The sequence below is a fragment of the Tiliqua scincoides genome, chromosome 6 (genome assembly GCF_035046505.1).
Source record: "Tiliqua scincoides isolate rTilSci1 chromosome 6, rTilSci1.hap2, whole genome shotgun sequence".
Taxonomy (NCBI): Eukaryota; Metazoa; Chordata; class Lepidosauria; order Squamata; family Scincidae; genus Tiliqua; species Tiliqua scincoides.
In genome coordinates, this window is record NC_089826.1 from 51,858,465 (window position 1) to 51,875,112 (window position 16,648).

Here is a 16,648-nt window from a genome sequence, read left to right on the forward strand (position 1 = left end):
TTAGCCACAGGGCGCAATCCTAACCCCTTGTCAGTGCTTTCCAGCACTGACATAGCAGTGCCAGTGGGACATGTGCTGCATCCTGCAGTTCGGTGTCGCTCACGGAGGCCTCCTCAAAGTTAGGGAATGTTTGTTCCCTTACCTCAGAGCTGCATTGCCCTTATGTCACTGCTGGAAAGCACTGACCTAAGGGGTTAGGATTACGCCCACAGAAGCCAAGAGCTAGGGCAGAAGAAGAAGGGTGAAGTAAACCCAGGAACATGGAACCAACCCCCCTTTGCTGTTCTCTGTTATTGAGCCCAATAAACAGACATGCAACTTGCTATTTTGCACCTGGACTGGTATGTCAGTTTCATGAGTATCTTGGAGATAGAACTCCCCCTTTTGGGAGGAGGTGGTGTTGATAACAGGGTTTAAGACCTATCTTCACTTCTTTTGTCTGTGTCAGGTATGCATAAGTTGAGTTAAGCCTCATCAAAGATAAAATCTTAAAACACATAGATGAACAAGCTTTACTGAGAGAGAATCAGCATGGCTTTGGTAAGGGTAAGTCTTGCCTCACAAACCTTTTAGAATTCTTTGAAAAGGTCAACAGGCATGTGGATGCGGGAGAACCCATAGACATTATCTATCTGGACTTTCAGAAGCCATTTGACACGGTCCTTCACCAAAGGCTGCTGAGAAAGCTCCACAGTCAGGGAATTAGAGGGCAGGTCCTCTCCTGGATTCAGAACTGGTTGAGGTCCAGGAAGCAGAGAGTGGGTGTCAATGGGCAGTTTTCACAATGGAGAGAGGTGAAAAGCAGTGTGTCCCAAGGATCTGTCCTGGGACGGGTGCTTTTCAACCTGTTCATAAACAACCTGGAGGCAGGGCTAAGTTTGCAACCACGAGGTGGCCAAGTTTGCAGATGACACCAAACTTTTCTGAGTGGTGAAGACTATGAGAGATTGTGAAGAGCTCCAGAGGGATCTCTCCAAACTGGGAGACTGGGCAGCAAAATGGCAGATGCGTTTCAATGTAAGTAAGTGTAAAGTCATGCATATTGGGGCAAAGAATCAAAACTTTACATATAGGCCAATGGGTTCTGAACTGTCTGTGACAGATCAGGAGGGAGATCTTGGGGTCCTTGTGGACAACTCGATGAAAGTGTCGACCCAATGTGCGGCAGCAGTCAAGAAGGCTAATTCCATGCTTGGGATCATTAGGAAAGCCATTAACAAAATGGCTAATATTGTAATGCCACTGTATAAATCGATGGTTAAGCCACGCCTGGAGTATTGCGTCCAGTTCTGGTCACCACATCTCAAAAAGGATATAGTGGAGATGGAAAAGGTGCAAAAGAGAGCAACCAAAAGATTACTGGGCTGGGGCACCTTCCCTATGAGGAAAGGCTACAGCGTTTGGGCCTCTTCAGTCTAGAAAAGAGGCGCCTGAGGGTGGGACATGATTGAGACATACAAAATCATGCAGGGGATGGACAGAGTGGCTACAGAGACGCTCTTTTCCCTCTTGCATAACACCAGAACCAGGGGACATTCATGAAAGCTGAGTGTGGGGAGAGTTAGGACAGAAGAAAATATTTCTTTACCCAGCGTGTAATTAGTTTGTGGAACTCTTTGCCACAGGAAGTAGTTATGGCATCTGGCCTGGATGCCTTTAAGAGGGGTTGGACAAATTTCTGGAGGAGAAGTTCATTACGGGTTTCAAGACATGATGTGTATGTGCAACCTCCTGATTCTGGAAATGGGCAAATGCAGTCAGATGCAGGGAAGGGCACCAGGATGCAGGTCTCTTGTCTGGTGCATTGTTGGGCCACTGTGAGATACAGGATGGGCCTATGGCCTGATCGAGGGGGCTGTTCTTATGTTCTATAAATGTTTCCAAGTAAAGGTATGCCCCAGGATGTTCTTGTTACATAATTACATAAATTACAGTTACATAAATAATTTAAAATATCTCATTAGGTGAGTAACACCCAAATGTGTTATGTTCTTCCCAGTAACCAGTGTGTCAGTGGAGGGAAAATTACTTCCAGTTCCATTTTGGTGCAGCTGTCTAACACAACTGTTCTCAAAGAGTAGAAGGCCACTCCCCTTTAAGGGGTGTAGTCCCATAAATGAGTGTCCCAGTGGCACTGCAGAAATCATGGTGGCCACGGAACCCAGGGGCTTATATTCCTACCTGGGTGTTGCACTGGCCTTTGATAAAAAACCAGAATTGTGCTCCAATGCCCATTAGAGCAATTACAAGCATTGAGGAGGCAGCAGAGGGGGCTGCAGGCCTCTCAGACTCTCACTGACACCAGTGCAAACCCCCCAGTAGGAATACAAGCCCCTGGGTCCCCAGGGTGCCACAATTGCTGTGGTGCTATTGGGGTACCCCCCTGCCCCACCAAGACTTTATTTATTGCGTTTGTATCCTACCTTTCTCCCTGAAGGAACCCAAGGTGGTTTACAACAATAAAAAATACAAAAACAAACACAATTAAAAACACAATTAAAACAAGTGAAAAACAGTTGCAGAGGTTCTCAAACTTGGAGAGCTTGAGAACAGCTGGTCTAACAGACATAGCAGCTATAGGCATATTATGCAATTGACCAGTTCAGCTTTACCAGTTCTTTTCCCATGTTCTGTTCCTTGACCAACAAGCCAGCGTTCTCCCCCAGTCCTTGAGGTGGTGGGGGGGAGGCAGCAACATGATCCCCAGTATCGTGCCGCTCAGGGGGGCTGCAGGGACTGGGGTGCACTCACCAGTCCCTGCAGCAACTGTCCTGGGGTATGGGGAGCCCTGCATGAGCATCTGCAGGGCTCCCCAGCATACAGAAAGTGAAAGTGGAGTGATCACGCTCCAGTTCCGCAAAGCTGGAAGTGCAGTGCGATCCCTTTCACTTCTTTGGGGAGCCCTGCTGACGGTCGCGCAGGGCTCCCTGCACCCCCAGGAGGCTGCAGGAGGCTCTGGTAAGCCTCTGCAGTCCTCTGAGCCAAGCCAAACCCCTGCAGCTCCCTGAGTGGCGTGATCCTGGGGATCGCACCAGTGCCTCCTCCCTGCCCCCACCCCTTAAGGGGAAAGTGGCCATGTCCCACAGGCTGGGGCATCTGAAAACCACTGCCCTAGTCAATTGATTGTGGCTCAGCCAGGATGACCTCCCTGAACAAAACCAGGGAAGTCCGTTGGTAGATAATTAGGGTGGGTGGCACTGCCGGATCTGTGGGATTTCTGCTGAAAAGATCAGAGTTGGTCTCTGCCTCTATTTCAGCAGTGAGGAACTGGATTACTTAGTGGCTCAGATAGAGATTTTGGTGATGACAACAAACAAGGTTTATTGTTTATTAATCATTTACTGTCGTGTTACCTGTAAAACATTCTGAAATGGATCCTATATGATGTGTTTATAGCTTTCCAATGCAACCACAGCTATTTACCAAGGCATACAAGACAAGTAGGACAAATGGGTTAACAAAAGGATGGGTTATGCAACCCATCAACAACACAACTTCCTAACCACTTTCCCTTCTTTTGGAGCTTGAGGCCTGGACAGGTGAGGCGTGTCTCTGCATGACTGCACTTGCACACTGAATGATCCCAATAGCCCCAATCAGCTTCCTTGCATTTTGAGACTTTCGCTCCATGAAAGCCTCAAATCTGGTGGTCATATTGTCCAAAATTCATTCCTGGCTGGCTGCTGAACTCAGCAAGGTCATGTCTCACACCACAAGATCTCTGACTTGGAGAATTTCTGTGAACTTGTCTCAATTACTGTTTAGCCTGTGGCAGCTCCCATAGATCCTCCTCTCCCCAGTCATCTGAGGTCTCAATTGCCAATTTCTGCAAAGCAGAGTTTCAGCTAGTACCATACCTGTCCAATCCTTATCGAAGTTACTGCCAATAGCAGGGAAGATATCACCAGCCCCCAGGTCTCCCTGCTCCTGCTGTTTGGTCTGATTTCAAATGGCTCACACCAGATCTTATTTTTGTGCCCCATTCAGAAGACAATGTGAGAGAACCAAGTATTTGCTTTCAGTAAAAAGAATGATATTGGCCTCAGCTGTTTCATATGGGAGCTTGAAAGGCCAAGGGAAACTGTCAAGCACCCTATGTAAGTCTGCAGAATGTGTTTACTGCTCACACAGCATGAAAGTGAAGATGACACCATGATGTCTTTTTTTTAATGTGTGAGTGAATTTGTAAGTGCAACTTCTCTTTTTGTCTACTAGGGCTCACACTGTGCAGACAAGGGAGAAAGGAGACTCAGAGGCAACTGAGTAAAATTATATATTAACGTTTATAATCCTCTCAATCTCAAAGTGACTTCAGATGTTTTGTATATTTGATGCAATTGTACCTTGCCTTTCTTCCGGTAAAAGCACTCAAGACAGCATACAAGATTTAAACATATAATAATAATACATTAAAAACAATAAAACAGAGACCCTGTGGATATAAAAATTAAACAATTACAATTGTATTCCATTAAAATATCAGTGCATCACATCAGCCATTGAAAGCAATCTTGAACAGAAAGGTTTTAAGGTGCCACTTAAAAGCCTCCAAAGAGGGAGCAGTTCTTAGTTCCAAAGGGAGGGAGTTCCACAATCAGGGCACCAGCACTGATAAGGCCCTATTTCTCACTGCCATCCCCCTCACCTCCATCAATGGTGGAATGGTTAGGATGTACTGAACAAAAGAATGAACATAATCCCCTTCATAATCCCTAAGCTTCACTACTTTAGTACTTGAAATGCTATTCAGTATCAATACAAGTGTCATTGCAACAGTTGTCTACTTTTTATCCATGAATTACATGCTGGAGATACAGTTCTTTGTTCGCTTCTAAGTCATGTCACACAAAGGATTAACATGAGAGGAAAGCTCTATAGCAATCAAACAAAAATATGCTAAAATGTACCTACTGAACAGGTTCATAAAAGAACACTCGTCAACCTCCCACCTCTATTCCCAAACACTTAACTCACCTGAGCTTGGATGTTCAGGATCTACAAAAGCAACACCACTCAGATAACCCACCCAAACTAGCTTTGCACTTACAGCAGTCCTCCCCCCTTTTAATTCTTTCAGATTGAAGGTTTTTTTATCTTTGAAATGAGCAAAGATAGATACCAATTTTACGTAGAATCAACAGAAGCCACATTGGGCAGTAGTATCTAGCGGCTGGAATATGTTTCATCTTTGGGTGACAGAAAAGCATCCTCTTTCAGTTTTAGAATCCCTCTCCTGTTTGGCTACATCTGTCTTTATGACCACTGAAACAGCAGCCACTAACTGCTGTGGCAACTAGCATTCGAACAATGCAGTGGCTGTCCTATTTTACTTTAAGACAAACATTTCCGTACACCATTCTTGACCATGTTGATTTGTTCAAATATAAATTCTTGTCTGAAAACAGTGAACCTTCATGATATTGTATTTCTCCTTCCCTAACTACCTGCACACATTATTCAGCTTGATTCTGACTGAATGCATGGAAATGTGAACCTTTTACTGTGGAAAATCACAATGAAACTTCAACATTTAAATTTGAAAACGAGATTTCAGTTGTAGACTTAGCTATAATAATGCTGTTTGCACTATATAGTGAAGTAGACAGATTCCGCGAAGCATCTAGTGAGCAACTGTGAGACACAGGAAGCTGGCCTAGATGGGCTCTGGGCATGATCCAGCACAGCTCTTCTTATGTTCTTAGGTAGGTTGCTTTTTTAATAAAAGTTGATTTATTTCTAATTTAAATAGCCTAAGAAGCACATAAAGCATCACAGCCGAGGGAAGGCAAGAGAAAGTAAGATTATCATGAACAATTTATACTAGACTGATGAACAGATCTATTTATGGAAAGTTTAAGGAGGAAAGGCTGTGAACTGAAATAAATGTCTGTGAACTGAGAAAAGGCTGTGAACTGAGGTAATAAGTCAGTGGTTTTGGAGCTCCTGGAATTGTGGGGCGGGATTAGGGAGCTGAAAAAACAGTGTTGAAATAACCAGTCTTATTTGGGGGCATGGCTCTCTCCTACAATGGGCAATGACATTTTACAGTATTAAGTGCAGTTGTTACACTTAAACCAACTTAAATTTTTGAGAGTAGGTTCTTGCTAGTTGTTTAAATGCTAGTACAACGTTGTCCTCCATGTTTTCGCATAGTTCACCCAAAGAAATTCTACAGGTAGAAAGAAAACAAAGATAAATTAAATGCATCAAACCTAAGATGTACATTAAATTCACTAGTAGTAAAATATATTTAGATCATACTTGATAGCTTTGATGGCAAGTACAAAATCTTTAATGGTGTGGTAGGCCTCTCCTCTGTTCAAGCTGGAAAACAAAAGTAGCATTTACTTAAAACAAGTAGGTGCATGTATATGTCAGTAGGTTTTTTACATTTCAGTGTCCATTATTTCCTACAAGGGCAGGAAAAAATGTAATATTGTGTTCAAAATTCAGTTTACTAAAAATCTCACTCAGGGTGCAATCCTGACTTTGTCTTTGGCCATAAAGCACGTTGGAGACTACTCCAGAGAAGGCTGGACTGGTGCAAGGATACACCAGCCATACTTCGTGTTGCACCACAGCCAACTCCTAACCTGCACTGGATACAGTGCAGGCCAGCTGATCTGCCTGTTCCAGCACGGGCTGCCTGTCACATCCACAACTGCAATTTTGTGCCAGAAGGGTCAAAAATTACTTTTCTCTAGTAATAAAATTTTGGTGTTGTACCCAAAAAGAAGAGAAACATGGGCACCTATACTACACTAATTATGATCCTCATTGTCTTTTGCTAAGTTAGATGAGTTAATACCGCTGGCTAGAGGTGCTGGTCTGAAAATGAAAATCTGTTGGTTGTTGAAATGCAGCTTGGATGTGCTGATAAGATGTACTATGCAGGACATCTTACTATGAATTAGTTATAATAAATTTATTGATTTAGTCACTATGTAAACTGCTTTGTGAACTATTCCTGTTGTAAACGGATAAATAATTTTTTTTTAATTATTAATACTTTACAATATGTAGAATAATGGTGTAATAATCTATCTAAACCAAACCTAGAGAGCTGATCTCTAGGCATACATCTCGTCAGCATACAGAATTCCCCCACCCCATCCCCCAGCAAGTACCCGTTATCCTGGGTCAGCGCTTGCAAGGAGCCATGCTTATAGAAATCGAGAGCATAAGCATTGAGAGGCATCCTCCTTCCTGCATAGTCAAATTTTTTCATCAAAAGCACAGGAACGTGATTACTATTAACATCAAGCGTACGCAAGACAGCCTGGAAAACAATTGAATTTACAGCATTTGACATGGAAAGATGTTTTCTTTGTTTACACTTTAAATGCCAAGACATGGTGAAGATGAGTATGCAGAAATACAAAATTCAAAGTCATGTGATACAATTTTAAAATGCAGGAGCTTGTCATGACAACCCCTCCCCCCAACATGCCTCATTAAGACCATACAAAAGACATGAGCTATAAACTTCTCCATTTGTGTGTTTCCTTCTCCTGTCCCTTATTTCTCCTTTGACACCAACAGCCCAATCCTAAGAGGACATTTGTTCCCTTGCCCCAGGAGTAAGCCCCAGCAGCCAGACCTGCCCCAGGAATATCACTGGTGCAAATCCACATTGATCTGTGCAGGCAGATCAGGCCTAGGGAGGGGCTTGGGATTCAATGTGTGCCGCTGCCAAACCTGCTCCCCTCCTGGACCTGATCAGCTTCTTTCCTGCCCCCGTCATCACCCTACCCACCCTCTCCCCTGTTCCACCCACCCATCTTTGCCCCATTCAACCCCCTCCTCATCTTCCTCCAACCCCCCTGCCTTGCAATAAAACAAAAATTAAGCACTGTCTTATAAATGTAGGAACTGATGTTGATGATGAAATAAGGTGTAAGTTGCCTTGTGGGCCTTAAAGTAGGAAGGTGGGACATAAATACTTGGATAAATAAATCTAAGTTTGCCTTGCATATCCTGTTTTAGAGCAGGGGTCTCTAAACCTTTTGGCCGAGGGCCGCATCAAATATCTGGCACAGTGTCGAGGGCATGAAAAAAAATTAAATATAAAATTTAAATAAATACATTTGAGAAGGAACTTACAGTCCAATCATAAGAACATAAGAACATAAGAACAGCCCCACTGGATCAGGCCATAGGCCCATCTAGTCCAGCTTCCTGTATCTCACAGCGGCCCACCAAATGCCCCAGGGAGCACACCAGATAACAAGAGACCTCATCCTGGTGCTCTCCCCTACATCTGGCATTCTGACTTAACCCATTCCTAAAATCAGGAGGTTGCGCATACACATCATGGCTTGTACCCCATAATGGATTTTTCCTCCAGAAACTCGTCCAATCCCCTTTTAAAGGCGTCTAGGCTAGACGCCAGCACCACATCCTGTGGCAAGGAGTTCCACAGACCGACCACGCGCTGAGTAAAGAAATATTTTCTTTTGTCTGTCCTAACCCGCCCAACACTCAATTTTAGTGGATGTCCCCTGGTTCTGGTATTATGTGAGAGTGTAAAGAGCATCTCCCTATCCACTCTGTCCATCCCCTGCATAATTTTGTATGTCTCAATCATGTCCCCCCTCAAGCGTCTCTTTTCTAGGCTGAAGAGGCCCAAACGCCGTAGCCTTTCCTCATAAGGAAGGTGCCCCAGCCCCGTAATCATCTTAGTCGCTCTCTTTTGCACCTTTTCCATTTCCACTATGTCTTTTTTGAGATGCGGCGACCAGAACTGGACACAATACTCCAGGTGTGGCCTTACCATAGATTTGTACAACGGCATTATAATACTAACCGTTTTGTTCTCAATACCTTTCCTAATGATCCCAAGCATAGAATTGGCCTTCTTCACTGCCGCCGCACATTGGGTCGACACTTTCATCGACCTGTCCACCACCACCCCAAGATCTCTCTCCTGATCTGTCACAGACAGCTCAGAACCCATCAGCCTATATCTAAAGTTTTGATTTTTTGCCCCAATGTGCATGACTTTACACTTACTGACATTGAAGCGCATCTGCCATTTTGCTGCCCATTCTGCTAGTCTGGAGAGATCCTTCTGGAGCTCCTCACAATCACTTCTGGTCTTTACCACTTGGAAAAGTTTGGTGTCGTCTGCAAACTTAGCCACTTCACTGCTCAACCCTGTCTCCAGGTCATTTATGAAGAGGTATCCTATGCATGTCCTATGCATTTATGAAGAGGACATTTATGTCCTGCATTTATGAAGAGGAATCCTATGCATGTCCACTCAGAAGTAAGTCCCATTAGAATCAGTGGGGTTACTCAGGAAAGTGTGGATAGGATTGGGCTGTTCGATGAATAAATGAATGGGCTCAAATGCCCAGGACCTCTCCAAGCACGAACACAGCCCAAGAAATAAAGAATACACTTAAATGGACTCCCATTCCCCCACCCCACAAGCACAACTCTAGTTGTGTTTGGTCAACTGGGCCAGAGGCTCTCAGGGGATCAGAGGCTGGCCGCGGGCCGGATAGAGGCTGGTCGTGGGCCGTATCTGGCCCCCAGGCCGGGGTTTGGAGACCTCTGCTTTAGAGGATTTCAAGCAGAGGCTGGATTGCCATCTATCAGAGATTTGGTAGTCACCTACACTGAGCAAGTGTTGGACTAGATGACCTCCAAGTATGTTCCACCCTATGAAATAAGATGTAAAATCATTGCAGCTATTCTGATACCTTCAACGTATACTAAGGACTTTAGGGGTGCACACTAGCTAGTATTCCTGTTAAGAAAAAAATGTTTTACCTTATTAACATTGTGAATACTAAACAAATCTTGGTCCACCATTCCTGACAGGCATGCAAATGGTGAGATCGCTGTTATTCTCTTTGTTGTCCTCATTAAATGAGATGCCAGATCAGAATTGTCAATTTCTCTACCTGTAAAATCTTATAAGCAAAATTTAGAGTCTGTCACTGTACACACAGTTGTATCAGGCCTTTCCTCCAATGAGCTCAGGTTGGAAAAATGCCAACACCAGGGCCAGAGAGCCTCGGGACGAATCTGGTTCTGAGCATCCCCCTTCCCCATACCATGGCACTCATTTGACATTTACACACTTTCTCTCTCTACATCACTCTGCTCTCTTTCCATGAGTGACTTGTAACAATCTTGGAAAACTCCCTTTTCTCAAGGCTTCAATAGTACCTAGAGCAGGTGTGTCAAACATAAGGCCCAGGGGCCAGATACTGCCCATGGAAGTTTTTTATCTGGCCCACATTATAATTGTGCACATTATAATTGTGGCACATTATATATTTGTGCTGAGTTGCAAAGTGCCACCTTGACAGTAGCAGCACTGCTGAAAGGGTGGCCAGCATGATAACTGGGCTCTCTGATATCTTGAAAACGTTACCAAGATTTGCAGATTTTCTCTTCTGTCATTTGTTCCTATTACCTGATGGATTATGTCACTTCCAGCCCTCAGCAGGAGGTCCACTGTATGATACAAGTTTGACACCTATGGCCTACAGAGACAGGTAGCTGAGCAGCCTCCTCTCTCCTTACACCTATGTGTGTGAATGCATGTACATATGTGCTTTGCTGCCTCAGCTGGTGTTTCTGTTTAGTTTCTCCTTCCAAGAGAGCCACCTTGATCTCTTAGACATGCTATGAACTTGGGGCTGTGTGCATGTGTGCGCATGCGCGCGCATGTGTGTGTAGCAGGGGTTGCAGAGCTGCAGCTTAGTGAGAAGCTTAGTGGGAATCAGCAGCTGTGATCTTGCTCTCTCTGTTCTGAAGGGAACACAAGATGCAACTAGCATGGCTTTTGCCATTAAAAAAATCCTGGATTGCAACAATCATGTGGTCACAAATCCCAAGTGGATAAAAACTCATGAATGTAACTCATGACTGTGCTGTATCATGGTATAGCTTCACATTTGGTCTGGGCCTCAGACAGTGGTGCTGGAGAAAGACTTAAGCCCCCCCTTCTCTTGTTTGATCTACAAAAAGAGGATTGGTCAGTGGCTATGTTGTGCAGGTGGTGGGCTAAGGGAGATGGCCTGTGGGAAAAGGGCAACCCCTGCCAGTTCGTCAAGTCTTCCAGACTACCACTCAAAGCAGGCGCCTCAGTCCTTCTCTGGGGTGAGCTACTCCTGCATCCAGAGAATGTAAAAGCTTGTGTTATTCTGGTGTTTTTTTTCTGATGGATCAAAACTACCTAATTTTTTTGTCTTATCTAAGGACAGAGAATCACTACAGGGGAAGAGAGGGAAAGGTGGCTTTTAAGATAGACCACTTCCTCATTTCTGCCTGGTTTGGTGGGTGGAGGGAAGAAGGCAGTGAGGTAGGAACTTGTCTAGACCAGTGATTTTCAACGTTTTTCATCTCGCAGCACACTGGTAAGGCACTAAAACGGTCAAGGCACACCATCGGCTTTTTGACAATTGACAAGGCACACTGTGCTGTCAATGGGGGCTCACATCCGCCAAAGGTCCTATTGATAAATGACCCTCTCCCAAATTCCCACAGCACACCTGGGGACCATTCACAGCACACCAGTGTGCCGCGGCACAGTGGTTGAAAATGGCTGCTCTAGACCTTGCTGCAAGTTGGCACAACATTCTCCAATCTCTTCAGGCAGATTGCTGGCAGCTGGCTAATGGACAGATGGGCATGCAAGTGAGAAGGGAGGACAGGAATCATTGCTGCCAGTTCTTCCCCTGTTTCTGTTGCTACCTGACAGCTTGTCTGTGCCTTCATTCTCTTGTTTTAACGCCCTCCCAGCTACTATGGTTATCTTCTGCTCTAGTCCCAGCCCACAAAAGACATAGCCCCACCCAGACACACTACAGTGTTTGCATCTTTTCTGATTTCCTTATAATCTGGGCCAGCCAATGGTCCAAACAGGCATGGGGCAGCATGCAGAGGGCCTGGACAAAACCCAGCCACTAGGTAAAATAGCAAGCCTAAGCAAATGGTCTGAATCAGTAGACAACCGTTTCCTTTATTCCTAAGATAATATGCCATATTTTGCTGGTTTTCCTTTCATTGGTGGATGAGTGATTTCATGTTACATCTAATAGAGGTTTAGTTTCTCAGTAACAGCAACCAGTTAATCAGACTGCTTTGCAATAACACAGCAAAGCTTGCATAACAAAGGAAAAGAACATGCACAGTCTCATTACCTAGTTTTGACACTGGAAGGTGGTATTCTTGTTCCATGTCAGCCAGTTTGGCAGTAGTTAGGAGAAAGCAGCCAAAATTATTTTCTATTTCTCTGTTATATGTTTCTACTGCCAAAGCAAACTCTTCAGGAAGATCATCCAAAAATACCTGCAGGAATACATTAAAATTGCTAAAAAGAATCAAAGTGCTACATCCTAAAATCTATTATAAGCATCAGTGAATTTGTCTGACAAAAGACAACCTGAGACTAATCAAACCCGCTAGCTTCTCTTGAGAGTGAAGAGGGAAAGATAAAACAGGGGTCTTCTGTATGTGCCTGAATCATTCTGTCGATTGCAGAAGTTATCCAAGGCTATTTATGCAAATAATTAAAATAAAATCATGGGACTTTGGGTAATGCACGTTACAGACCACCTGGTCCACTCAGGGCCAAACTACAGGTTACAAAAAATAAATTACACATTATTATGGCAGGAAGGTTAGGAGGGATTTATGGTTCAATCTTATCTAGCACAGGACCAGAGGCGCCAAACAGTTACCACTACATCCTGTGCTGGATGCAAGCAGGCTGGAGGTCTCCTCAGAATTTATTTATTTACCTTCCACTACAGTTTTGCTGTGTCTCACTAGTTTAATGAAAATGAACTTTTATAAGCAGTCAGCTTGCTTGCAAAGGTTCAAACTCTTGCAGGCACATTTGTGCTCATTCTGATTCCTCTTTCAAATAGTCAAGCAGAATTCAGTATTTCAAGTTTGACTGGTAGAATGCTTGCAACAACTCTAGTACAAACTAAAATTACAAACAAGCAAAAATACTCAATGAAAGGCAGCACTCAAATAAAACTTAAAAAAAATTGACTGAACAACATAGCCACTTTGGGTGACCTTTAGGGAGCAAAGCAGGACACAAATTCAGTGAATAAAATAAACAACATGTGATTTGGACCTTACAAATCAGGAATATGGGCATGCACTGAAGACAGACAAAGCACTGGTTCATATATGCATATACACATTCACCTGTGATGCACTGAAGCATGGATCAGGGCTTCTGCGTGGCTGGGCAACCAGATTGTATCAAAGGTCTCTGCTTGAGTAAAATGAACTCTTAACAAATTTGAATTGTGCAGTGGTTTCTACTATTAGTAGTTAGCACCCCAATGAAAATGCATTTCCCTTAATGGTACTCACAGTAGATGTAGCTTGGCCACTGAAATATTAATAGCAGGTTCAGCTAAACTAAACCTTATTTTGCCAGCTAATTATTGATTGACAAGTCATGTCATGCCTATGTGGTGACAAATGGGATCTCTCACATTTGCATGAATAAGCTTGCAATCCTATGTACACACTTATCTGTGACATAGGGCCCAATCCTATCCAACTTTCCAGCACCGATGCAGCCACAATGCAGCCCCAAGTTAAGGGAACAAACTTTCCGTTACGTTGAGGAGGCCTCTGTGACTCCCCGCCCCACTGGCGTTGCTAGGAGGGTGCAGGAGGTGCGGGGCGCACCAAGTGACGTGCTGGGGGGGTGACACGCTAACATCGCGGCATTAGGAGCTACCCTGTCATGCCATACACCATTGGATGTGGAATGTCCAGCGGAGTACAATGAAAAACACAGAACTGAAATAGTCCCTTTCCTTCAAAGGTTATGGCCAAAATCCGGAAAGAAAAAATGAACAATGAAATGAAAAAATGAGTATCGGGCGTTTACTTGCGAGTAGGTGTACTTGCCTTAGTGCATCGGAAAGGGCAAACTGTGAGGAATCCAACATCATCAGAATGATCCCGATCCAATGAATGCAGCCCCCAAAAACACAAAAGGGAGAAGGAGGTCCCTGCTTCCCTCCCAGTTGCGTCTGTTGAACCGGAAACGAAGCCACGTGGCCACGTTTACTCATGAGTAGGCATACTTGCCATAGTCCATCGGAAAGGGCAGGCTGAGAGGACTCCAAGGATGTCAGAATGGTCCTGATCCAATGAATGCAGCCCCAAAAAGCACAAAAGGGAGAAGGAGGTCCCTGCCTCCCTCCCAGCTACAGTCTATTGAGCCCTATGGAAAGCGAAGCAGCCTCATGGTCACGTTTACTAGTGAGTAGGCAGACGTGCTTCGGCTGCTGGTCAGGCCAGGCAAAGGGGAATATGAGGACACCAGAAGGGTCCCGATCCGATGGAATTGGAGCACAACAAATGCTCCAGATGGTAGCCTCCCCCCCCCCCCCCCACTAAGAAGGAAAGACAAAAAAGAGGCTTGAACTGGTAAGAAGAAAGTTTTCTATTTTGCACTTAAAAAGCCAGGAGTGTTTTTATCTTGATGTGCCTAAAATAGAAGAACTTTAAACTGGGCACTGGGGAGGGCTGAAGATCTCACTGATTCTTTTTTTTTTTTTGGGGGGGGGGGGTTATTGCAGGCAGGCTACAGAGTAAGCTCCATTGACCACTATGGGACTTACTTCCGAGTAGACATGCATAGGATTGGGCTCACAGGCTGCAATTCTACCCATACTTTCCTGAGAGTAAGCCCCATTGACCACAATAGGACTTACTTCAGAGTAGATTCACTTGGTGGAACAGGACTGGCTCCTCCTTATTTAATTACTTCTTTTATTTTAATTTAATTATTTATAATTATCTATTTTAATTTGCTTGATGATGTCACTTCTGGCCATGACATCACTTCCAATGGGTCTTGGACAGATTGTCATTCTAAAAAGTGGGTCCCAATGCTAAAAGTTTGAGAACTGCTGCAATAAGGTGTTAGTAAGTTGACACTTAAGGTGTGTGTGTGAGAGAGAGACTCTACAAGTTTTCAAAATCACTAAAATCAGAATTTGGACGAATAAGACCATCATGTTATATATCAATCAATGTGTAATTTCATGCAGAATGCAATGAAACAAACCACATTGAAATATCTGTGTTCTAACAAAAGGTACAGTCAAAAAACCAGTGGGGAGGGGCGATGGTACATCACCACACCCACCACCTGGGGCGTTGCCCCACCCACTGCATGGGGTGATGCGCAGGCCTCCTGCACTGGGTGATGTGAATCCTAGTGACGCCACTGCCCCCCCCCCACTGCAGGATGCAGTACATGCCCCATTGGTACAGCTGCGTCAGTGCTGAGTGTTGGATAGGATTTGGCCCTAACACTGCAATCTTATGCATATTTACCTGGAAGTAAGCCCCACTGAGCAGAATTGGACTTACTTCTGAGTACACATGCATATAATTGCACTGAAAGTCACAGAAACAAGATGTTGCTGCCCTTGCAAATGGTGGTTACACACTCTCATTTCCTAGTGTATCTAACAATTAGGGCGCAATCCTAATCCCTTATGTCAGTGCTTTCCAGCACTGACTTACAGGCAATGCAGCTCTGAGGTAAGAGGACAAACATTCCCTTACTTTGAGGAGGCCTCCGTGAGTGACACCCAACTACAGGATGCAGCACATGTCCCATTGGCACCACTATGCCAGTGCTGGAAAGCACTGACATAAAGGGTAAGGATTGCACCCTGAATCCATGAGTGATACCTATAGTCCTTACCACAATAATGACAAGTGCCATCTTTACCTTTGATTGGGAAAACGTGCCTTTTAAATTTACATTACAGGCAGGTAGATGCTTCCTTCCAAAGAGGTGCGCAAGCACAAGCACTAATTTTTCCATTACAGTTTTTGAAAAAATGGTTGATCCTGTGTAAGAAAATATATGATACATTTAATTTAAGAAAGAATCAGTACAGATGCTTTTAGCCTTCCTATGAAAGAAAAACTGTTTGATAATATATCACTGAAACAGGGTGGCTTCAAAAGCCGTTTCTGACCCAGTCTGAGTTGCTGCTGTTGCAAGGGGGAGGTCATGTGTTACAGAAGCTATGTCTGCAGCTTAGGGGTGCTCCTTGATCTGTAGTTGCTCCTGGATTCCCAGGTGGCAACTGAGGCTAGGAGAACCTTTGCTCAACTTTGGCTGATTTGCCAGCTATGACCATACCTAGGTCTCTCAGACCTGGCCACAGTGACCCATGCTCTAGTGACAGCTAGATTAGATTACTGCTGTGCACTCTACATGGGGCTACCTCTGAAGATAGTTCAGAAACTGTAACTAGTGCAGAATGTGGGCCGCCTGTGTGGTTCTTGGGGCTCATCGGTTCAACTTAGTCAGGCCACTGCTTCAGTGGCTACACTGGCTGCCAGTTCACTTCCAGGCCCAATTCAAAGTGCTAGTTTTGACTTTTAAAGCCCTATAAGTGAGGAACCACCTCCATCCATATTATCCTACCCGTACTCTCAGGTCATCAAAGGGGGCCCATCAGACTGTGCCACCACCAGCAGTGGTGAAGGGGATGGCAGTTGAAAATAGGATGGATCCTCTTCTATGGAATTCCCTCCCCTTGGAATTAAGAACAACTCCTTCTCTGGAAATCTTTTGATGGGGCCTTAAGACTTATTTACTCAATAAACCATTTAACTGCTG

The 16,648-nt window shown here is 44.4% G+C and overlaps 1 protein-coding gene across 5 annotated transcripts in view; it reads right to left on the reverse strand.

Moving 5' to 3' along the window:
* Positions 1-4,264: 4,264 nt before the first annotated feature.
* The window catches only part of LOC136655967 (probable ATP-dependent RNA helicase DDX60), a 91,748-nt gene continuing 79,364 nt past the window's right edge, over positions 4,265-16,648 (reverse strand). For 3 of the 5 annotated variants that reach the window (XM_066632733.1, XM_066632734.1, XM_066632730.1), the window contains 6 exons: positions 15,746-15,867; positions 12,162-12,309; positions 9,778-9,920; positions 7,128-7,279; positions 6,262-6,324; positions 4,265-6,169 (listed from right to left, as the gene is read on the reverse strand). In XM_066632733.1, the coding sequence (XP_066488830.1) occupies positions 6,070-6,169; positions 6,262-6,324; positions 7,128-7,279; positions 9,778-9,920; positions 12,162-12,309; positions 15,746-15,867 (728 nt within the window). In that variant the 3' untranslated portion in view covers positions 4,265-6,069. Of the gene's footprint in view, positions 6,170-6,261; positions 6,325-7,127; positions 7,280-9,777; positions 9,921-12,161; positions 12,310-15,745; positions 15,868-16,648 lie in introns of those variants that run through there. The other 2 variants (XM_066632731.1, XM_066632735.1) reach the window with 2 other exon arrangements.